The sequence below is a fragment of the Rhinatrema bivittatum genome, chromosome 3, assembly GCF_901001135.1.
Source record: "Rhinatrema bivittatum chromosome 3, aRhiBiv1.1, whole genome shotgun sequence".
NCBI lineage: Eukaryota > Metazoa > Chordata > Amphibia > Gymnophiona > Rhinatrematidae > Rhinatrema > Rhinatrema bivittatum.
The window spans coordinates 502,342,021-502,366,256 of record NC_042617.1 but is presented as its reverse complement, the minus strand read 5'-3'; the positions used below and the strand labels follow the sequence as shown (position 1 = coordinate 502,366,256).

Below are 24,236 nucleotides of genomic sequence, written 5' to 3'. Positions count from 1 at the left end.
CCAGGGGGCGGAGCACTGAAGGAGACAGAGGCTAGGATGAGCTTCACCACTGGAAGCCCGCGCTCCCCCCCGGGTGGAGCCTGTAGGGACCCGGGCCACTTGGACTTAGGTGGGCCTTGCAGGGTCTCCTGGAGAGGTAGTAGAGAGGCATGTCCACGGACAGCAAGGCAGTGCAGTCGGACTCTAGGCTGTAGGAGGAGCAAGGAAGACCAGAACAGCATAGGCGATGACAAGACAAGGGACAGAGCCAGAATCAGGAAACATGGTCAATGGTAGCCGAGGTTAGAATCCGAGGATCAGTCCGAGGAGTAGTCAACGAGGCAGGGGTCAGGTTCCGGAGGTCAGATGAGGACACAAGGCAGGCAGAGGTCATGATCCAGGCAGCGTACAGAATGGTCAAGGAGCAGGCCGAGGTCAGTACCAGAGAGACAGTCCGAGGGCACTACCTGGGAAGACAGGACAGATGGACACTGGAACAGGACGCTGGAAGGCTGGAACAGTAGGATGCTGGAACAAGGCTGGAACAAGACTATGAACACGGAGGCAAACTAGTACACTTACAGTGCCGACCCGATTGCCAAGGCAAGGAAGTGCAGGCAGGGACTTCCTTATATCATTCGATCAATCAGGGCGCACCGCGGAGCTAGGACCCACTCCTGGCCCTACAAGAGGCTGAGCGGTCCGCGCGCGCATAGGGGCGTGGCCAACGCCACTGGAGATGCCGAACTCCAGCGTGAAGCCTGGTGCTCAGTGGAAGGACTGGCGACCGCCGCCGCACAACGCCGAGGCCTAGAGGAGCTCGCAGCTGCCACTGGGGAGGCCGACCCATGACCTGCAGAGGAGCTAGCAAGGTGAGCAGGCCAGTGCGTGGGCCAGATGCGGATGGGGCGCACAACAGCATGTTACTATTTATGAAGGGGGACTGCTTCAGGCTTCTTCTATTTATTTATTTATTTATTTATTTGACTTTTTTTATATACCGGCATTCGCGATGGGAGTCGCATCATGCCGGTTTACAATTAACAGGGTGTGACAAAAGGAGAAATACTTAGAACAATAACATGTGATATAAGAAGAAGTAGCAGTTACAATAAAACAGGGATATAATGCAACTTGGAATGGAAAGAAAGCGATAGAAAACATTAACAGTGAGATAGTAGAGTAACAAGGTAATAGACCTGTCCATTTAAAAAATAAAGATCATTTTGGAGTTGTCCAGTTATTGATTACCCTGAAGGGAGGTCTTTGTTGTTTGAGTTGAAGTTTATGTATTTTGATATTGTATTTTTAGGGCCTTGTCTCTGGCCTTTATTGCTCTCCCCCCCCCCCCCCCCCCCAGGTTATAGTGATCTATATTAATGCAAATAATTGCCTGCTTTGTATTATTTTGTTTGTATTTATTTCTTATTGTTCTGCACTTTTTTCTTGTCAAATATGAGATTCTCATTTGATATACTCATTGAAATTAATAAAGTATAATTTAAAAAAACATTTAGATTCTGCTGATCTTAACATCAATTATCCTCAGCAGATTACAATAATAAAACATATAGGAGGTATGTTTCAAAGTTATGCAGGGATTTTGTATGTAAAAAATGAGCACATTTGCACATAAGTAGCATGTACATGCATATATAGTTTATAAACCTTGAGATTACACGCATACTTGGAGTGTCACATGTAAATGTGAACAGAGAAAAAAAGGGGTACTGTAGGAGCATTCCAGGGTGGCATTAAAAAATATGTGCACAAGTTGCCATTTTGTAAGCAGTATATGCACAGACAATAGTAGAGGTATGCATTCGGTCCCTACGTATTGGCAATCCGCAACGGATATGGCCACATTCATTGTATTCGTGGGGAAGCGAAACGGATCGCGATTCCCCACGAATACACAAATCTTCGCTGAATTATTCGGCGCCTAAAGAAACCACCCCCTACCCTCTTGACCCCCCCCCCCCAAGACTTACCAAAACTGCATGATGGTCCAGCGGGGGGGTCCGGGAGCCATCCCCTGCACTCACACCCTCAGTACTGGTTTCAAAATGGCGCCGATAGCCTTTGACCTACTATGTCACAGGGGCTACCAGTGCCATTGGTCAGCCCCTGTCACATGGCCATCAGCGCCATCTTGTGCTCCTATCATGTGACAGGGGCTGACCAATGGCACCGGTAGTCCCTGTGACACAGTATGGGCAAAGGCTATCGGCGCCATTTTGATTACTGGCAGCCGACGGTCCGAGTGCAGGAGGTCGCTCCCGGACCCCCGCTGGACCACCAGGGACTTTTGGCAAGTCTTGGGGGACCCTCCTGACCCCAAGTATTCAAAATGGGGGACCCTCCTGACCTGCCAGTATTTAAAATGGCATCCAAAGGCCGGAGTGCAGGAGGTTGCTCCTGGTCCCCCGCTGGACTTTTGGCAAGTCTTGTGGGGGTCAGGAGGGTCTTCCAAGACTTGCCAAAAGTCCCTGGTGGTCCAGCGGGGGTCCAGGAGTGACCTCCTGCACTCGGACCATTGGCTGCCAGTAATCAAAATGGCACCGATAGCCTTTGCCCATACTATGTCACAGGGGCTACTGGTGCCATTGGTCAGCCCCTGTCACATGGTAGGAGCACAAGATGGCACCGATGGCCATGTGACAGGGGCTGACCAATGGCACTGGTAGCCCCTGTGACATAGAAGGTCAAAGGCTATCGGCGCCATTTTGAAACCAGCACCGAGGGTGTGAGTGCAGGGGATGGCTCCAGAAACTCCTGCTGGACCACCAGGGAGTTTTGGTAAGTTTTGGGGGGTCAGGAGGGTGGGAGGTTGTAGTTAATTTAATTTTAGCGGGGGAACGAATCAAAATGGACGTATTAACGCATCGGGGCGCCATACAGCCGAATGCAACGTATCCGCCCCCCGATGAATCCGAATCCCGAATGCAACGTATGGCGTCCCTCTGCACATCCCTATACAATAGTGAACTTCTCTGCACATGTTTACAGCTGCTAATTAGCTCACGCAATTGAAATTGCACTTGTCTCTTTAGTTTTGGGGTGGGAGGTTTGGGTGAACTGGTCATTTGTGGGTGTTCAGGGTAAAGTGCTGGACGGTCTAGGTGAACTGGTGAAGGTGTGGGTGAACTGGTAAGGATATCGGCGAACTGCTGATTCCAAGTATGCAAGCAAATAAATATTTTCAGAAGCAAATGTAACCCCTGGGTAGGATGGATCCTTTAACTTTTACCCAGAGGCACAGAGAAGAAAAAAGAGTTGGATCCTTTCTGTACACTACTCTTTCACTGTCTCTCAGACTCTGCTTCACCCCACCAGACAGCTTCACTTCTGAGTAGACTCGCATGTGGTGTTATCGTTCTCCCCACAATGCATTATTACAATATCAATCTAAACCTCCAGTCACAACGAGTATTTGTGTTTTACAACATACTGATAAATCGTATCTAATTGCCCAAAGCATCAAAAAACATTGGCATGTTTTACAACTTCACCCCTCATTTGCTGAACCTCCACTGATTTACTATCAGAGAAGTAAAAACATTCGCGATCATGTAGTGCGGGCATCTCTATCTCAGTTTAATCAATCTCATTTTAATGGCGTTCATAGGCAGTGCTGCAAATGTGACATGTGCATTACAACTATTGAAGGCATTGAATGGCACCATCCAATTACTGAAACAATATACAGAAAGAACGACAACACTACATGCGAGTCTACTCAAGTTGTGTATTTAATTCAATGTTCTTGCCCACTTCTATACGTTGGCCGCACAAGTAGATCAATTAAAACTCGGCTGCGTGAACATAGAAGCCGCATAAACACCGGTAATATTGAAGCTCCAATAGTTAACCATTGCCTGCAGGCTCATCACACTTTTGAACAACTTAAATGGACAATACTGGAACAAGTGCACAAGAGCAATCACGGTGGAGATCTCAGTTGTCAGCTCAACTATCGCGAGCAGTGGTGGATTTTCACCCTCACATCAGAAGCTCCAGATGGTCTAAATGACAGCATCGAATGGTCTTCATTGGTCTAATCTTTGATTGGTTGCTTGAGCCACCTCCTCCATTTTTGATTGGCCAGTCTTGAATTTACTGTTTAGTTTAAAAAGTCAGTTACCAGTAATGGCAGATCCCGGTTAGTTAAAGCTAAAACCGAGTAGCAGTGCATGCAGAGAGACAGACACAAAGAACGTATGTAATCTTGTACAGCAACTCTAACTGCTATTCAACAAACTAAAAAGATAAGTATAATTCTTTATTTTTATATTGTAGACACCGCACAACCTTACCACCCCTGATGAAGCCCACGAAACACAAACCGTGTCGGGTTGGGTCTGTGTTGTCAAATGCTGTCCAAGCAATGCTATCATAAGTGTCCGATTTCTAAACAAAAAAATTTTTTTCTAAAAAATTCAAAAAAATATGTATACCAATGAGTGTGTCACCGATGATTGTAACCTGGTTATACAGTCATAAATATTCCAATTGACTGGTTAGCAGCATCCAAATGCAGCATAACCTAAGCTTGAGGCATTCACGGAAGTAAAAAGAAGCCCACGTTGTTTATGAGGTGTCCACACTCACCCAACAGACTACATGGTATTAACTGTCTTCAGCTCGTGGGTAGAAAACCGGACGCTCAATTTTGCCGGTGTCCAGTTTCCGAACCCGTGGCTGTCGCCGGCAAAATTGAGCGTCGGCTGTCAAACTCGCTGACAGCCACTGCTCCTGTCAAAAAAGAGGCGCTAGGGATGCGCTAGTGTCTCTAGCGCCTCTTTTTACCGCGGGCCCTCATTTAAATACTGAATCGCTCACACAGGAGAGTGGCCTGTGCGAGCGCCGGGAGAGCGCAGATGATGTTCAAATCCTGCTTCCAATATCTGGTTCTTTTGACAATTCGCTTAAATTATTGGCTTTATATCTTTCCTCTATTCAAAAGTTTTTAGTCCATATGAAACTTTCACTAAATCAACAAAAAATGGAAATTCTGCTAATATGTAATAAACTTGATTATAGGATGATGACGGATTACAATAATAATCAGCCCAAGTAGTCCATATTTAATGAAGCCAGGGATTTAGGGGTTACTCTTGATAGTGAACTTAATTTGAAGAGATTTATTAATAACTTGATTAAAGACTTTTTTTTAAACTTCAAATTTTAAAGATATTAAAGCTATACCTGCATTTCAATGACTTTAAAACAGTGTTGCAAATCATGATTTTCTCAAAATTGGATTACTGTAATGCCCTCCTGTTGGGCCTTCCGTTAGCCACTATCAGACCCTTACAGCTTCTTCAAAATGCAGCCGTGAGAGTTTTAACTGGCACCAAGAAGTATGATTACAGTAGACCTGTTTAAAAAGATTTGCACTGGTTGCCTATCTTTTATAGAATCCAATTCAAAGTTTTAACATTAATCCATAACTCCTTATTTAATGATAACGTGGAATGGTTTAGCGCTGCACGTCACTTCCATAATCCACAACAGAATTTGCGTTCTGCTAATAAAAGTCTACTGATGATTCCACCTCCTAGGTCAGCTCATTTGAAATGTGTTAGAAAGAGAGCTTTATCATTTGCTGGACCTAAATTATAGAATACATTACCAACTGATCTAAGGCTTGAGGGTAATTTTCAGACAGTTAAGAAGAACTTAAAAACTTGGTTATTTTGGCAGGCTTTTGATGAGCAAATATGAAATATAGAAGTCCCAAGGGTTATTAGGAGGCTTTCCCTCCTTCTTTTCCCTCTTATTTTGTTTGTTTTTATTTTTTCCTTCTGTTTTAATGTGATTTATTTTATTATATTGCTTTATTTTATCATACTAGAGTTCATGTATTATTTTATGAAGATATATATTTTCATTGTGATTGATATTTTATGAGGATATATATTTTAATTGGGATTGTTATTTACGTAATTTTAAATTCTGTGAACTGGTATGATTTTCTTGGAATATCGGTATATAAAAATAATAAATAAATAAGAGAGAGGGAGAGAGAGAAATGCTGTAATAGGGAGAATAGGTCTCTCTATATATGTAGCACTATAGATGGGCACATTTAACTCAGGGTGGGTTTGGGGGGGGGGGCTGGTGTTACATACACAGTCAGAGGAATTAACTGCAAATTTGAAATCACTGAAGAATTTCTATCATTTGAATCGAAGAAAGGAACAACAAAAGGAGTTGATTTGTACAATGCAGTCTCTAGCTAGCAGCTAAATTCTAGCCAGATAACTATCCGGCTAGAATTTAGCCTGGTAAGTCATAGGCATTCTGGACAAGAGCATAGTTAGCTGAATAGGTTATCTGGCTAAATCCAATATTCAGAGTTAGCTGGATAACTTATCAAGCTAACTCTGGTCATTCTACTGACCTGTGCTAAAGTTACCCAGATACATTTATCTGGCTAACTTTAAGATAACTGGGTATATTCAGCAGTGCAACTGCAGATTTGACACAGTAGATCAGGGCACAACATAGAAGCCATTTTATAATGAACAGATCTGAGTATTATATCTCATTGACTACTCTTTTACTGTAATTATTAATGTTAATTGAAAATACACCAACTGTGTGAAAATGGACCTCTAGCAGTTTATTCAATAAAAAGTTTTTCCATAGACACTAAGGGGCGGATTTTCAGAGCCCTGCTCGCCTAAATCCGCCCAAAACCGGGCGGATTTAGGCGTGCAGGGCCCTGCGCGCCGGTGAGCTTATTTTACATAGGCCTACCGGCGCGCGCAGAGCCCCGGGACTCGCGTAAGTCCCGGGGTTCTCCGAGGGGGGCGTGTCGGGGGGCGTGTCGGGGGCGGGCCCGGTCGTCGCGGTGTTTAGGGGGCGTGTTGGCAGCGTTTTGGGGGCGGGTACGGGGGCATGGCTACGGCCTGGGGTGGTCCGGGGGCGTGGCCGTGCCCTCCGTACCCGCCCCCAGGTCGCGTCCCGGCGCGCAGGAGGCCCGCTGGCGCGCGGGGATTTACTTCTCCCTCCGGGAGCCGTAAATCCCCCGACAACGGTAAGGATGGGGTTTAGACAGGGCCGGGCGGGTGGGTTAGGTAGAGGAAGGGAGGGGAAGGTGAGGGGAGGGCGTTAGAGGATTCCCTCCGAGGCCACTCCGATTTCGGAGCGGCCTCCGAGGGAACAGGGGTAGGCTGCGCGGCTCGGCGCGCGCCGGCTATACAAAATCGATAGCCTTGCGCGCGCCGATCCCGGATTTTAGCGGATACGCGCGGCTCCGCGCGTATCTACTAAAATCCAGCGTACTTTTGTTTGCGCCTGGAGCGCCAACAAAAGTACGCCTATGCGCGCTATTTGAAAATCTACCCCTAAATGGGAAAAAAGTATTTAATGAACAAGGACCCTACTGTTTACGAAGTTAGCTGAAGTCTTGCCAGCTACCTTGAATGTTTTCCCCCGAAATATAGTCAAGTCCTCATAGAGAGAGTTATAGCTATACAACCTATCCACAATGATAATCATTTTCAGGTTGCAGAAATCTATAGCATCAGTCACTGGTGAAATCAATAATAATGTCATATCCACTGATTACCACAACATTAGAGTCCATGCTGTAACTAAACTAGAAAGACAGAAAATAAATCTCTGTCTTAAGCTTGGAGAATCATATTACAGCTCAAACTATATGGATAGATGTTGCTAATAAAATTGATTTCAGGACTGACTTTTAATCTTTGGCTCTAGGAACCTATGTTTCGTAGTATGAAACTCCTTTAAAAGTACTTACTGAGTGTGAAATGCACTTGAACTTAGCCTCAGAAAAAAAATAGCTGCAGTGTAGTATGATATTGTTATGATTTTTCCCCATAGGAGCAAAATTTCCAATCAAGTGGACAGCACCTGAAGCCATCAACTTTGGAATTTTTAACATCAAATCAGATGTATGGTCTTTTGGAATCCTTCTAACAGAGATCGTCACCTATGGCAGGATTCCTTATCCAGGTACAGGCACCAAATTCTGCCACTCTCTCGCTGTCTCTTGTTGAGAAAGCCAAAAAAACCCCTCTTTTAGATATGTAAAGAAAAATATCTGTCTTTGAAATAAGCAACATACTTCCTCGGAGTTCATAAAGCCCCTTGAAGGTTTTATCTCATTTCCTTGTACCTCATTTGTGATTAGAGATGTCTGAATAACTGGAGGTCAAATTCAAATTTGACTTATTTTGCATATTTCCCTCAACCCAATCGATCTAATAGAGTTTTGATATTCTGATTTAGAAAGTTGACATTGTTCAGATTTGTTTTTCACCCATGCTAAATCATTCATTGTCACTGACTAATGCTTTGGCCAGTGAGAATTCATTAGTCAGTTTCTGATCAACCCAGGGCGAGTGCAAATAAGTGTAAAATAAGTTGCCTCAGGTCACTGTTGGGAAGAAGAAAAACATTTTTCAGTCAGTGATAAGCTCAGGTTTCAAACTTAAATCTGATATGCATTGTCTCTGGTGATTTGGGATTGAGCAGTGCTCACACAGGTCTGCATTCAAGTTCAGTGTCTTATGCAGTTCACTCACACTGAGTGGATTTGGAAGGGATTTTTTTTTCAGTTGATTTTGTTGTTCATCACTATGGCTTGCAGGGCTGCCAAGGTTCCCATTTCTAAGAGAGAGATCAGTGCCAGGACCAGCTTTTTCTGCACCCGGGGCAGATATTCAGAATTGCACCCCCCAGCCCTTTTGATTTACTGGTGGCTGCTCCGGCACACCACTTTTTCTTTCAGTGGCAAAGGCACCAGAACATCCCCCTCTTTATCTTCCTACACCCATTGTTCAGGATTCGCTTTCTCTTGCTTCTCTACTCCTTGTCCCCAATTCACTCTGTGTCCTGCATCCTCCTGATGCCATGACCTGGCCAAGATGGCTGGGTACTGATGTAAATGCATGCTAATGAGCCTATTAGTTAGTTGCCCAGAATACTGAAGGTAAAATGTGCGGCCAAGCTGCACATTTTACTCTCAGAAATTAATGCCTGCCAAGAGCAGGCGTTAAGTTGGAAGCTTTTCTGTACACCCTCTGACTTAATATCCCAGTGATATCCCAGTGATATTAAGTCGGAGGAACCAAAAATTAAAAAAAAAGTTTTAAAAAATCTGCCCTCCAGTTGGCGGGTTTGAAAACGGATGCTCAATTTTGCCAGCATCTGTTTTCCGAACCCGTGGCTGTCAGTCGGTTCGAAAACCAATGCCAGTAAAATTGAGCATCGGTTGTCGGACCTGCTGACAGCCATCGCTCACGCTGATAAGGAAGTGCTAGGGACGTGCTATTGTCCCTGGCGCCTCCTTATTAGCACTGGGCCTCATTTAAATACAGAACTGCGCGCCCAGGAGAGATGCCTGGGTGCACGTCAGGAGAGCGGGCGCTCAACTTGGAGCGCCTGCTCTCCCACACCTTTTATTGAATTGGCCTGCAAGAAAGCTCTCAGGAAACAGCAAAAGGAAACACAAAGGTGCCATGTTCTATTCCCTCCCCTGTACTGTTCATTTACATATCAATGCAGCAAATGTTTCTGCTGTGAGGGAAGCAATGAGGCCAGGCAGAACTTGTTTACAGTAAAATGTTTTAGTGATGGGATACAGAGTAACACTTTAAGCAGCTCCTGACAGCAAATCGGGAATATTTAGTAGGGATGTGCATTTGTTTGCAACAAAATAGGAAATAAAGACTATTTCCTAGTTTGTTACATTTCGGGGGCTGACAAAACGAAAGGATAACCCACAAAATTTCAAGTGGTTTTCCTATCATTTTTTGGGGGGGGAGCAAGGGCACATTTAAAAACTAAAAAAAACCCCAAACCCACCCCAACCCTTCAAATTTAATTAATTACAAACCCCCACCGTCCCGACCCCCCAAGACTTGCTGAAAGTCCCTAGTGGTCCAGTGGGGGTCCCGGGAACAATCTCCCCCTCTCGGGCCATCAGCTGCCAGTAATCAAAATGGCGCCGGTGGCCCTTTGCCCTTACCATGTGACAGGTGCTACCGGTGCCATTGATCAGCCCCTGTCACATGGTAGGAGCAATGGATGGCCCACGCCAGTTTTTAAGATGGCGTGGGCCATCCATTGCTCCTACCATGTGACAGGGACTGACCAATGGTGCCAGTGGCCTTTTGCCCTTACCATGTGACAGGGGCTACTGGCGCCATTGGTCAGTCCCTGTCACATGGTAGGAGCAATGGATGGCCCACGCCATTTTTTAAGATGACCAATGGCACTGATAGCCCCTGTCACATGGTAAGAGCAAAGGACCACCAGCGCCATTTTGATTACTGGCAGCTGACGGCCCGAGAGGGGGAGATCGCTCCCGGGATATAGTGAAATAATTTGGGAGATTATAGTTAAATAATTTGAAGGGTTGGAGGTGGGGGTTTTTTTTTTGTTTTTCCAGGTTTTTCCCGAAATAGAAACAAAAAAAGTTTTCAGATTCGGGGAGTGGACCGAAATGGCCTACCCCAGACCCAAAAACAAAACACCAATGAAAAAAAAATGTGTGTACACCCCTAATATTTAGCCTTATTTTAAGAAAATAAAATTAATTTATATGTTATCATTATGCTAACCACATTATTAAAAGCTTTTAAAAGGATCTCTTTGTATAATTAATTCCCAGTTGTTCACCTGCAATAGGATACCTTAGTCTGATCATTTCCTTATTTATATGTAGGATAGAATTTAAAAAATGGCCCAAAATTGCAATGATCCAAAGCCTAGACTTTATAAACGTTATTTAGTTGATGCTGAGTTATTTCGTCTGAACCTTCTTCCCAAGGTTTAAGATGCTAGTATATCTAGTGCTGATGAAGCTGTTAATCACTTGAAGTTGTCTCTGCAAGATGCTCTAGAAACAATTGCACCATTGAAAAACAGGGTAGTTAATAGATCTTAAAGGGCTCTCTGGTTTGGACCCAAAATGATTATTTTAGAAAGAGAATTGAGATGTCTTGAGTGATGCTGGAGGAAATCTTTGAGGGGTGAGGATTGTGAAAATCATAATCACAAGCTTAAAGAGTATTGTGTTAAAGCTGATTTGCTAAAACATCAACATGTTTCTATCCAAATTCAAGCTGCCCCCAACCGACCACACAAATTATTTAACACAGTCAAATCTTTGACTACTTATTAAAATTAGAAAAAGAATCCATTGCTGGGGCTAAAATCTGATGAAACTGGACACTATTTTTTAGATAAAATCTCTAATATCTCCTCTTCCTTTCCAGATTCTGGAAGTCAGTTCAGTTCATTCTGGGCTGACAAATATAATATGTGCCCCTGGTCAGCTGGGAACGTGTTAGCCCCCTTTGCTGACTGGCCACTGCACTAGGGTCAGATTTAAAAATAAATTAAAAAGTTCCTCGTGAGTCTCCTGGCAACAGGCCATAATAGTTTTTGGCTGGCCCTGATGCATGAGGAGCCTAATTTGGATTTGGCTCCTCCCATAGGTTCCCTTTGAACCCAGAGCAACCCCAGCACTGCTGTCCCTTTTGTAAGCAGTTCTCCAACTCTTTTTCCCTCTTAGTTGTTTTGATTGATTTTATATGCTGGGTTAGATGCACTTTTGTTGTTATTTGTTTACAAGATGTTTGTCGCAGTAGGCAGGGAATCCGATCAGGAAATGTAAACTTGGTATGATTTGGAGTCTCTCGGAGTTGCTGTGAGCTGTGGGGTCTGGATTCAGCCCTGTGGATAACTGGCTTCTTGCTGGCTGTGGCAGGGCCTATGGTCAACTGGCCTACAGGTCAAGTGACCTGGGAGTAGTGTTAACTTGCTGGGTTGTGGTGGTTATCCTACCAGGGCCAGTATGTCGGATGGAATACTGCATTTTATGTATAATGACTTTGCTGTTTTGCTCAGGTACTGGATTGTAATAAAGCTGCGGTCTTTGACCTCCCAATCACATGTATGGATATGGATTATTTATGATTGTGAGAGGATGGTCGTGAAGGTGCGAGGCCTTTCTAGAGTGTATATTATATCCAGGATGACAAAAGTGAAGAACCTGCTATATGGGAAACATCTGAGAAAACTAGCATGCTCAAAATTAAAGAACTTATTGATAATCGTACAATCAATTTTTGCCCCCCCCCCCCCCCAAATGATTGTTCAGATATCTTCCCTTATATGTATAAGGGATGACATTGCTAACATTCGGGCCGATTCAGTATGATGCGCTCGGCCGAGCACAACATTAGCACCCATTTGGCTGCGCGTTTTCAACACGCTATTTTTATCCCTTATACAGTAAGAGGTAATAGCGCATGGAAAATGTGCGGCCAACCCCCCCGAACCTAATAGTGCCCGCAACATGCAAAAGTATGTTGATGGGCCTATTATTTATTTATTTGTTTATTTGTTGATTTTTATATACCGACATTCGTCGGAACATCATGCCGGTTTACATTGTGACAAAATAACAAGAGAGAGAAATACAATAAACAGGGAAGGGAAGGGGGGAGCAGTGATGAAAGAGGAGAGAGGACAGCAGTAGGAAGGATAGGGAAAGAGAGAAATTTGATAGGAACATTTGAAGAAAATAAATTAACAATAGACAATATGTACAGGTGGGCTGGTAGGTACCAGACCAGTGATGGCAGTGACAGGGAGAGGTGTGTGTGTGTGTGTGGGGGGGGGGGGGGGGGGAATGGTAGGGTAGGCTTAAAGGAGGGTGAGGGGAAACTTATAACAGAATTTAGGCGTCATTGCTTAGGGGGGAGAAACACTATATTTTGGAGTCTTTGTTTGGGGTGAAGAAAGGGGGAGAAAAGGAGAGGCAGAGAGGAGGAGGGGGGAAAGGTTGGGCTGTGGGGTTAGAGTGCAAGCTAAGTTTGGTCAACGTCTGGGTATGCTAATGTAAAGAGCCAGGTTTTGAGCCCTTTTTTAAATTTAGACAGGTTAGGTTCTAGATGGAGGGCCGTGGGCAGGGTGTTCCATAGGGAAGGGTCGGCAATAGAGAAAGCCCTTTCTCTGGTTGAGGTGTGGTGAGCAGTTTTTAGGGAGGGGGTGTATAGGTACCAGCAAGGTTGGATCTGGAGGTGCGGGTAGATGATCGGACAAGAGGAGCATTCTCGAGCCAAGTGTGATTTTGATTGTACAATAAATTGTGGAGGATGGTGAGTGTTTTGTATTTTATGCGTGAGGTTATGGGTAACCAGTGGAGGTCTTTTAGGATAGGGGTAATGTGATCCGATTTACGTGCGTTTGTTAGGATTCTGGCCATGGCATTCTGTGAAAGTTGGAGGGGTTTGATAGTGGAGAGAGGGAGGCCCAGCAATAAAGAATTGCAATAGTCCAGTTTAGTTAAAATAGTTGCCTGTAGGACTGTGCGGAGGTCTTGGGAATATAGCAGGGGTTTAAGTTTCTTTAGGATGTGCAATTTGAAGAAGCCTGTTTTTATGGTATTGTGGATGTGAGATTTGAGATTTAAATGTTGGTCAAGATAGACACCGAGATCTCTCACATTGCAGGTAAATGTATCAGGTGGAGGGTTGGATTTGCTTAAGGCAGGGAGCGAGCGAGCTGGAGGATTGGAGATTGTGAGGAGCTCCGTTTTTGTTACATTTAAAGCGAGATGTAGGTTTGAGAGGAGGTTCCTGCCTGTGTATGGTGTATATGTGTGTCTGAGAATAAATTGGTTCCTGCCTGGGGGTCTGTGTGTGAGAATGAATGTGTGCATGCCTGGGGGATGGGGAGGGAGTGGTGTGAAAATGAATGGGAGCCTGCCTGGGGTTCAGTGTGAGAATGACTGGGAGCTTGCCTGTGTGTGTGTGTGTGTGTGTGTGTTTGTGTGAGAATGATTGGGAGCTTGCCTGTGTGTGTGTGTTTGTGTGTATGTGAGGGAGCCAGTGAGTGTGAGAGCATGAGTGTGTATGGGAAAATCCAGGGGAGTAAGAGTGTGTGTGTGGGAGGGGGGGGTGGAGGGGGGGGAGAGAGTGTCTTACAGCCTAAGAGTGTGTAAGTGTCTGTGAGAGCAAGAGGTTATGGTTGGGTATAAGAGCATGAATGTGCAGTTGCCTATGTTGCCCACAGCTGGTTTTAAAACTGTATTCCTCAGAGCGGAAAGTTCAGACTCTGCAGTGACAGGCAGCAGCAGCAGCATAGTAGCAGGACCAAGGAATAATGTCCGTGTTCAAAAACAGTGACAAAAGAAGGAAGGAGGGACCATAAATTATAAGCTGTGTTACAACTGAGATGACAGAAGAGTGAATGAGCAATTTGGGATTTTGATCATAAAGAAAATCCTCAGTAAAGATAAATATTGTGACCATTTAAATACAACTGGGGAACAGTCATAGAATGCACTGCTTTTATGGGGGGGGGGGGGGGGGTGTTTCACATTTCTCTGATTTTTTTTCACAGTACACCAAGATATCAAGAGTAAATTTAGAAAGATACTGAGAAAAGAATTTGCTGAAGATTTTTGCTCTCTAGGCCAGTGACGTATGCCACTGAGAGCAGTACCATGTACCATGGCCTGGGCAGCCTTTGCAATTTCAGAGTGCCCTGACCAGGAGTTACTATGAGGTTGACTTAAAAAGTAGGGGGGAACGAAAAGAAGAGAGAGGGGAACACCTACCATAGATCATGTTTTTGAACAGCTGAGTAAGGGTGGAGGCTGGCCCACCTCCAGGGCCTTAATGCAAAGATTTCTTGAACTATTACTGGGAGTAGTAGGACACAGCAAATGTCAAAACTTTGTTTTGACTGGTGGCCATGCCCACTTCTGGGTTAAACTATGCCCCTTTCCCTGCCCCTCAACCAATTGGCCTTCACTTCTGGGCTAAGCCCCACCTACTGGCCCCACCTCTCAGCCAGTCAGCATTTGCTTCTGGGTTAAGCCCCACCCTGTTCCCTATTCCCTGCCCTAGCCTCACCCCTTTGTTGACATTCAGCCTAACACTGCCCAAGCTATGTCCCTTTTTTGCCCATGAGGCATCCATCTTGATGAAATCATGGCTAAAGGGGGCAGTCATCTTGGATGACATCACAGGAAATGAAACCACTGCTAAAAGGGGAGGTGATCTGTTTGGTTAATGACATCACCCATGCTCCTCTTCTACATACAGGGGGTGCATGCCTAGGCATGTCTTTAGGGAGGAATGTAAAAAGCAGGGATAAATACAGTTTTGGGGGGGTAATAATAATAATAATAATAATAATAATAAATTTGAATAATAAATTTTCTTAACAGGATATTTAAAGGGGATAAAACTACGTTCTAGGCAAACCATCACTTTTTTTTTTTTTTAATCCACAGATTTAATGTGTAAGCACAAAGCAGTATTAGGAGCTTTCCCTTATTACTCACCATGCAAGCAAGAATATTCAAATTATGGCTTATCTCATTAACAAACAACATCCACTGTCAGCAGTCTGTGACACAATATCACAGCCTGCACCCCCAGCTCTGTAGCACTCTGTAGCACTCCACAGAAACACCCCTAATAATGGTTGTAGAGCAGAATTAGGAGCTTTCCCTTATAACTCACCATACAAAAAGAATGTGCATCATCCTCTCCATTAATTATAGACAAGGACAGAAATTAATATAATGCTTTTGATCTTAGTGTAACTAAGGGCCTCATTTTCCAAGGAATTACCATGCAAGATAATTCTGCTAATAGCAGTTAATGTGATTTGCAAATTTTTAATTCGGGGGGCAGGGCAAATGTAAAGTAGGGAGGATTTATTGTGTGCTGTGAAACAGCTGCACTGTTAATAACTATACCTCTTTCATTTGTGTTACAGGCTGGTGAGAGTTTATTGCAGTGAGAGTGAGAGAGAGAGACTTGCCATGGTGCCTCCTCCCTAGACAGGTATTTGTATCCCTATGAGAGGCCCACCTAGTAACTCGAGGTGAGGTTTAAGTATTAGTGTAGGGGGTTAGGGGCCACTTTCACATTCAACGTGAAACATTCTCTCCACCTAGCTTGATGTTCCATCAAGCTAGGTGGAGAGAACATTGCCCAAATCTCATCTTGGAGTGAGTTTCCTCACTCCAAAGGTCATCAAATCTTCACAAGAGACCACTGTTCTGGTCGTACGTCTCACGTTGAATGTGAAAGTGGCCCCTAACTCCCTACACTAATACTTAAACCTCACCTCGAGTTACTAGGTGGGCCTCTCATAGGGATACAAATACCTGTCTAGGGAGGAGGCACCATGGCAAGTCTCTCTCTCTCTCACACAGGTCTGTCACGAGACACCATGATGTACTGGCAATGTAGCCCAAATTGGGCTAATAGTGCAACTTGCAATAACCACCTTTCACATAGCTGATAGTACAATACACATGCTTATTAGCATAAGGTACACCCCTTTTTGGTATTGCATGCAATACCAATGCAATATTGGAAAATGAGGCCCTAAGTTAGTAAAAATGTTTCTTTGGCAGAGCATAAGTATAGAATTTCAGGCAATATCTTCGGTGTGCAGCAGGCTCTATGCGTTATTAAGTGACTTTTTTTTAGCCCTGCTGCTGTCAAAGGAGTGTATACATAGTGGTGTTTTCACAACTACTACAATAGTTGTTTCCAACCTATGAATAGTCTTCTCATACGCAACTGCAGTATATGAGACAATCATATTTTCAGTAATAGTGTGCTCGTGAATGTGCCAATTAATGTGGCTGTCAAGCCCCTGAGGCAGCTCCTTGAAGAGTGAAACTCGGCCAGAGTCGGGCAAGATTCAATAAAGTCCTTTTTTACCGATCCATCTCTTCGTGTTCATTATTTCATATTTTAAGCAATAAATATGGCAATTTAATGGACTCTGTGTTTTAAACCTTTCATTTTGTACAAGTTTTTGAAATTCCTACAGGTAGAACAGAAAATAAGCACTGACCTGAGACCAATAATGGACCAGCACCAAAACCTGCAAACTGTTTCAATCCTTCTTCCCCTCTCAAAATATTTTTTAATCTGACTGTCTATGTTATGCACATCCAGATAATACCTGTTTCAACTCAAGTTCGAGCGCACCAAGAATCTTTAATAAATTGAAAAAAAAAGTAAATAACATTTGAATCAAACATGATCACCACATGGAACAGGTCATAAACCCATAAGATGCAGCAAGCAAGACTTACTACTTTAATAACCAAAGAAGTGAAGGGGAAAAATCAGTCAAATCATTTGAGCAAGAAAGAAAAAGAATGGGAAGGTGTGATAAGAACATAAGAACATGCCATACTAGGTCAGACCAAGGGTCCACCAAACCCAGCATCCTGTTTCCAACAGAGGCCAAACCAGGCCATAAGAACCTGACCTAATGACCTAAGCCCAAAGGTTTTATTGTTTCTTACTGGAAAGAAAATGTTGGAAATAATGAAGGAAGTCTCTTTTTTTTTTGTTATCAGATTCTATATACTCCAGAAAGATTATATAGTAATGTGCTATTTTAGATCTTGGCTGCATCATGGCACCTAGTTTTTTGAGGGACAACAGGACAAAAATCAAGCAGGTGGATGAAAAAGGTGCTTCTACTCAGTACCGACACCTCCAGCCTGACAAAAACCCTGCTATTTTCTAAAGGAAACTATGGTTTACATACTTTACTTTTCAGCACCTTATATTTCTTCTGAAATATTCTAGTGTATTATATATCTAAAATGGGAGCTGTTATAACTTTCAGCTTTTTTCACAAATGACATAGCATGTTTTCTGTGACTATTTGTAATATTTTCTTCTTTTTTTACAAAATAATCATCTCAGACAGGCTGAGAATATCGGTTTTTCTTATGGTATTGGAACAGATAGGAATGGGGTCAACAAGCCTAAACATGCCCAGGGGTGAGTGTGGGGGCAAGGCAGCGGCATACCCATTCAGCAATGTGTAGAAAATGAAGTCTGGCAGCATATATACTGAATTCCTGGCAAGTTTTTTAAAAAGGTTAGAGCAGATCCCCTGTTGAAAAAATGGATCCCTACAAAACTCCCAAAAGACAGCCTATAGAAAGAGGGGGTACAGCCCCCCATTTTCAAGCAAGGTGTAAGCCCCTCTACATAATTAGAAGCTCGAAGGGGAGTAAAAAGGATACAAGGCTGTAGGAATTTTGATGGAATATCAGGGGACATTATAGGTACTGCAGAGATAGACAAGATGCTGTTGGCACAAAAATTGTTTGATTCCTAAGATTTGTTCAATAATGAAGAGGACAGAGAAAACACAGATCCAGCGGCGGACATAGACAACGGCAACAGTTGTATAGATTGCACAGACCTGGAACTGTACCAAGCAATGGTGGATGCTGAGACGATAGATTACTTTAACAAACTAGAAGAAGCCTTTTCAGCCATGGTAGCAGAGGTAAGAGCATGTTTTAAATTATTTTGTGGGTGTTATGACAGAAAGAGAACTAGTTTTTAGAGTGGCTTTATCAATCTTGTAAACATTTTATGTTATAGTTCACTGACGGATCTTTGCTGACTGGAGAAAATGAAGAGATGGAAGATCCACCAGCGATCAAAGTGTCCTACGTGAGCTGTTTTTGCACTTACAACAACGACAAACTGGAAGATATAGATGGTAAACAGAGATTGCAAATGGGTTTCAAGACCAGAGGATGTGGGGGACATGAGATGGTGACACAAACTGGGACTTTAGAAACATACGCGCACACACGCTCTTTACTGTAAAAATATATTTAGTTCCCTCGTACGATCAACGATGCACTGCATTATAAAAAAATGTTGGCAAGGGGGTCCTACGCAATGACTGCAATGCCTGTATCATGGAAATACCAGTGGCGAAAATATCATGAGTGTCAGAAATTATGCTGGCATTTGAAAAGGCAGAAACTAAGAAGACTTTTGTGACAGACTGTGTCTTGAGTGTGTCATAAGCATATTAGTGCTGGCGGAGTATAAAACAGAGATATCGGGGCTTTGTAACTGTTATTGATGTGATCGAGTCTGTCAAAAATTGCAGAGGACCTCCAGATGGCTCTAAGCCAACTAGTTAGGCCAAATGTCGATAAAGATCAAATAAGGCTTATCGACCACATAATCTGTAAAAGAGAGCAAACATCATTTTGTCAAACAGTACAGTTTTATATCTTTTTTTTTTTTTTTTTTTTTTTTGCAGAAATGAAAACTGTTCTAAATGTTTGAAGCAACTCGAGATATATTTTTATAATAACAAAGATATTAGAATTCCATAAGCGGTTTTTGTTTTTGTAATCTGTGTGGGTTTGTGTGTGTATTTTTAAACTATACATAATAAAGAATGATATAAACACTTTTAACAAAATGTATGGGTGGCATGCTCCCTGCTTTGAAAAGATGCGAAATCAGACTTTTTGTTGATCCTCTGTTACTATTTATTTATTTATTTATTTAATGTATTTACCATTCTTTTATATACCAAGGTATAGCAGACATTGCCTTCACTCCTCGGTATATAAAAGAATGCTAAATAAATAAATAAAATAAATAAATAAATACTAACAACAAAACAATGCAATCAGACAGGATGGAAAAATAGACTAATATTCTCTGGGCATTTCTTTATAAAGAATGTGTATTTTATGTGATAAGCAATAAACGTAACAATTTCTCAGGTTTTTGTAACAAAATATTATAATTTGACTCACTGTGTCATATACACTTCAGTTTGTTGCAAAACATGTGAATAGAAAATGAATCACAGCTTCCAATTCTCTTTTTCCAAGGATAGAAGTTTTACATCTCTTTCTTCAGAAATGAAATGTATTTGAAATAACAAAGCTACCATGTGATCTGTTTTGTAATCTGTGTAGTTTAGATACTAAGGGCTGGACTTTCAAAGGGTTATGCGCGCCGGGCTTCTTTTCAAAAGACCCGGCGATGCGTGTAAAGCCCCGGGAAGCGTGTAAGTCCCGGGGCTTTATTAAAGGGGCGGGGTGTGTATGGGGTGGGGTGGGGTGGTCTGGGGGTGGGGGCGGGGTAAGAGGCTCCCAGCATAGTGGCCATTTGCCAGGGCTGAAGTAAGTTTTAAAGCAAGAAAAAAAAAAGAAAAAGGTAGGGGGGAAAGGGCGGGGGAGGTAGGGGAAGGCAGGGCGGTTCGGCGCAGGCTTGGCATGCGCAAGGTGCACAATTTTGCACCCCCTTGCACATGCAAACCCCCGATTTTATAACTTGCGTGCACAAGTTATAAAATAGGGCATACATGTGTGCATGCCGGGTAGCATGCGTACATGTACGCCCACGCACACCTCTTAAAATCTACCCCTAAGTGTAATAAAGTATGATATAAACACATTTATAATAAAGATACTATAGTTTCAACTACATGTTGTATCCTATCAGTCTCCCTGGTGCTGGGGCACCAGGGAAGTATGGGAGACAGGAAATGACATCACGGCTAGGCACGCACAGGCCAATCATGTGCAGTAAACATTACCGCGGAAAATGCGGAGGTAGCCACGTTTTATGATCTCACAAGAAATTAGGTCATCATTGGGCATTTCCAGTCAGTGACTATTTTTTGTTTTCGGAGACAGCATTACTTGGAGCACGTGAAAATAGTCGTTTTGATGATTTCATAGGAAATAACAACACAGTCAAACATGCACAGTACAGACCGCCTGCCTATAAAAGAAAAAACTGTTGACAAAGTCAAATAATCATTAGGTTTATTATTTTCATTATTATTATTATTATTTTTTGGTTTTGTCATTATAAAACATTTTGCTTCCTGTGCTTCCTTAAAACATTTTGCTCATTGTGCTTTCAGGATTTATGTCCCCTTTGCCCGTCCGTGCTCCGAGACTCTTTCAGCAGGGAGAATGCATCGATATGAACAAATTTTTAATTGAGACATGATATTAGAAACACAGAGGAACTTGTGCCCAACAAAACATAACAAAAGTTTTAAGTGGGCGATAATAGACACTCAAAATAACTTGTGGCAGTGAGAAAAATGAACCAGACAGCTCTCATTTGAATCTATCTCACATTTCCCATAGCCATCGGGAAAGTAACTCACTTAACTCAAAGGCAAATAAATATCTCCTTAACTGGAATTGGACTATGGAAAAATAAAATCCACATAATTCTATCAAAGCTCAGAAGAAAGGGAAATGCAAGGCCTGAAATGGACCAAATAGTGACATAAATGCAGCTTAACAGTGTGGAAGCTAAAATGATAACCAAGCAACATACTACATATTTTGGCATCCTGTCATTGATTCAAGAGTTTAAGCCAGAGGTGGGGCCAAGGGAGAACTGAAGGGGGTCTGTCAGCAAAATCTCAGGTGTGCTGCAAAGTTGTGGTCTCCATGCGAGGAAGAAGGGAGTGGTTCACGGCCTCAGCTAGCACCAGCAGCAAAATCTTTTTATCTTTCTTTCTCCCCTGCATCATCGCCCTTCTGCCTACCGCCGCCACAGGAGTCCGCGAACAGTGCTCCTTACAAGCCGCCTCCTACTCCACTGCCGGCTTACTGCCGAAGCTTGAACCTCACAAAGCCCCCAAAGTCTTGTCAGGCCAACAGCTCCTTCGAGACCCTTCAGTGGGAAAAAAAGTGAAAACCCACCCAAATGAGGAGAGGACCATGATGGGGAGATGGACAAAGCTGCCAAAAAGGGATACATAGCCATAGTAACTATCAGCCATCTACAGTTTTCCACTGTGATTCTTCATTCCCAGTGTGGAGTAGTCTTTTAGTTACCTGTGTTCATCGAATATATAGACATTGTTAAAGTACAAGCATAAGAATAAAAATGTCTTGTAATCCCATTCACTTCAGATGTCATAGAACATACATGCAATATGACAGAAACAGCTGATATGCAATGGCTACCTGTCCAAAATAATGCTCTTACATATCCCTAACTATCTGCCAGCCAACACATCTCCATGCTGGTAATCTGTAGCTATTGAACATCCCTTCAAAGATCAAACAAAAGAAAAGTCTCTTATATCCTACCCTTCAGAGGGCTTCAGGCAGTTCCCAGCAGAAATCAAGCACTCTCTCCTGCTAATATATAATGCTGGCCCCTCTACCTCTTCCATGGGTTGAACATGCAATGGAATAAAACAGCAGGGATGTGAATCATTTTTTGACGATTTAAAATATCGTCCGATATATTTTAAATCGTCAAAAATCGTTAGAGGCGATATACAATAGGAATTCCCCCGATTTATCGTCAAAAATCGTAAATTGGGGGAAGGGGAAGGGCGGGAAAACCGGCACACTAAAACAGCCCTAAAACCCACCCCGACCCTTTAAAATAAATCCCCCACCCTCCTGAACCCCCCCCCAAAATGTCTTAAATTACCTGGGGTCCAGTGGGGGGGGTCCCGGTGTGATCTTCCACTCTCGGGCCACGGATGCGTTAATAGAAATGGCGCCGTATTGCAAAATGGCGCCGGCCATACGGCCATACGGCCGGCGCCATTTTGCAATACGGCAATACGATTCGAGTGCAGGAGGTCGCTTCCGGACCCCCGCTGGACTTTTGGCAAGTCTTGTGGGGGTCAGGAGGCCCCCCCAAGCTGGCCAAAAGTCCCTGGGGGTCCAGGAGCGATCTCCTGCGCTCGTGACGTCGGGGGACAGGAACCAAAATGGCACCGGCGCTACCTTTGCCCTGTCATATGACAGGGCAAAGGTAGCGCCGGTGCCATTTCTATTAACGCACCCGTGGTCCGAGAGTGGAAGGTCACACCGGGACCCCCACACTGGACCCCAGGTAATTTAAGACATTTTGGGGGGGTTCGGGAGGGTGGGGGATTTATTTTAAAGGGTCGGGGTGGGTTTTAGAGTTGTTTTAGTGTGCCGGTTTTCCTGCCCTCCCCCGATTTACGATTTACACGATTTAAAAAAAAAACAAAACCGCGACGATCCGATTCCTTCCCCCCCCCCCAGCCAAAATCGATCGTTAAGACGATCGATCACACGATTCACATCTCTATAAAACAGTGACTTGATTAAAGGTATTTAACCGAGCTAGTAAAGCAGCTGGAGGTTCAGGCACTGAGACTTTCCCCAGCTAGTTAACATTGATACTGATTTGACATCACAAAAGGATGGGAGGGGAAGTAGAAAAGACATGAGTGAAATTTAAAATCTGACATGGATGCTATAAAGAAACAGGACACATAGAAATAAGCAGGAGCTACAGACTTCCTATATTAATGCCCATGAGAAGATGGAGAGAATAGACAAGTTCCCTAGGTTTAATCTTCCAGACTTCTTATGTTATTGCATTGTATCCTCAGTTCCTTGAACTACCTTGTACTACTGGGCCAAGAGCCGCTGTATGCACAAGACCACTCCAAGTATTGGCCACATAGGAAGCCTTAGAGAGAACCCTGGATGAGGACTGCAAGGTCGCAGTGGATATCATCCCAAGCACGCACCTGTGATAATCAACCCACTCCTCCACACTCCAAGAAAGTTAGCTTTTCATGTTATCCACAATGATTGCATAAGCTGGAAGAGCCTCCCCTTTATAGCTTCATGATCTTCAGGCATATCACTCAGGATGTCATTAACACTTGGCCCTAGGTGTGTCATGATGAGTGGGTGGAGAATCCCAGCTAGAAACCAGCTGCCTAATTGCCATGCATAAGTTTCACTTTTTTAAATTATACGCGCAAATCATCGTGTAAGCACATGTGCGCACAAATAGAGCGCACTTGTATGTGCTTTTCAGCCTGTTATACCATGCGCGCATGTATGCACCTATGTTATCGTATAACAGGTGTGTAAATGCACGCATGGTATTATATAAGCTGAAAGCACATACATGTGCACCCTATTTGTAATGTGCATGTACATGTGCGCACAAAACCCATTTCCATCCTGTAAGTGGGCCAGTAAACCGGCCAGTATCCCAGTACTAGTATACTCCCCCCCCTAACATAGAAGATTTAGGAAGAAAGGGCAGATGAAAAAAGGAATTTTTTTTGGTCCAGCAAGGCTGTATAGGTGTGTATGAGAAAAGCCCCCTTTTTATCGATCGCGATAATAGCCACCATTATAGCCGTGATCTGTGATAACAGCGCTTATCCCATGATGAAAACATTTTCCCCTCTCTATCGCACCAAAAAAGGTATTATTTCCGGTGTTAAATCTCATGTTACCATTCGATAAATTTTTGTTACAAGCAGTAGGAGTCCCTCATTTGCGTAAAAAGCTAGCTTTTGCATACTGATAACATTTGCACGCAAATGTGTGATGCAATAAAGATCGCATATGTATCACACATTGAGGCCCTAATGCAATTTGATGAATGACCCTG

General features: G+C 43.4%; 1 protein-coding gene across 2 annotated transcripts in view; it reads left to right on the top strand.

Annotated features, from left to right (window-relative positions):
* Positions 1 to 24,236, top strand: part of BLK (BLK proto-oncogene, Src family tyrosine kinase) — a 210,407-nt gene that overhangs the window by 180,707 nt on the left and 5,464 nt on the right. Inside the window, exon 12 of one of the 2 annotated variants that reach the window (XM_029596141.1) lies at positions 7,837 to 7,968. The exons of the other annotated variant lie outside the window; for it this stretch is intronic. Coding sequence (XP_029452001.1) covers positions 7,837 to 7,968 — 132 coding nt within the window. The remainder of the gene's footprint in view (positions 1 to 7,836; positions 7,969 to 24,236) is intronic. 2 annotated transcript variants of the gene reach the window in all.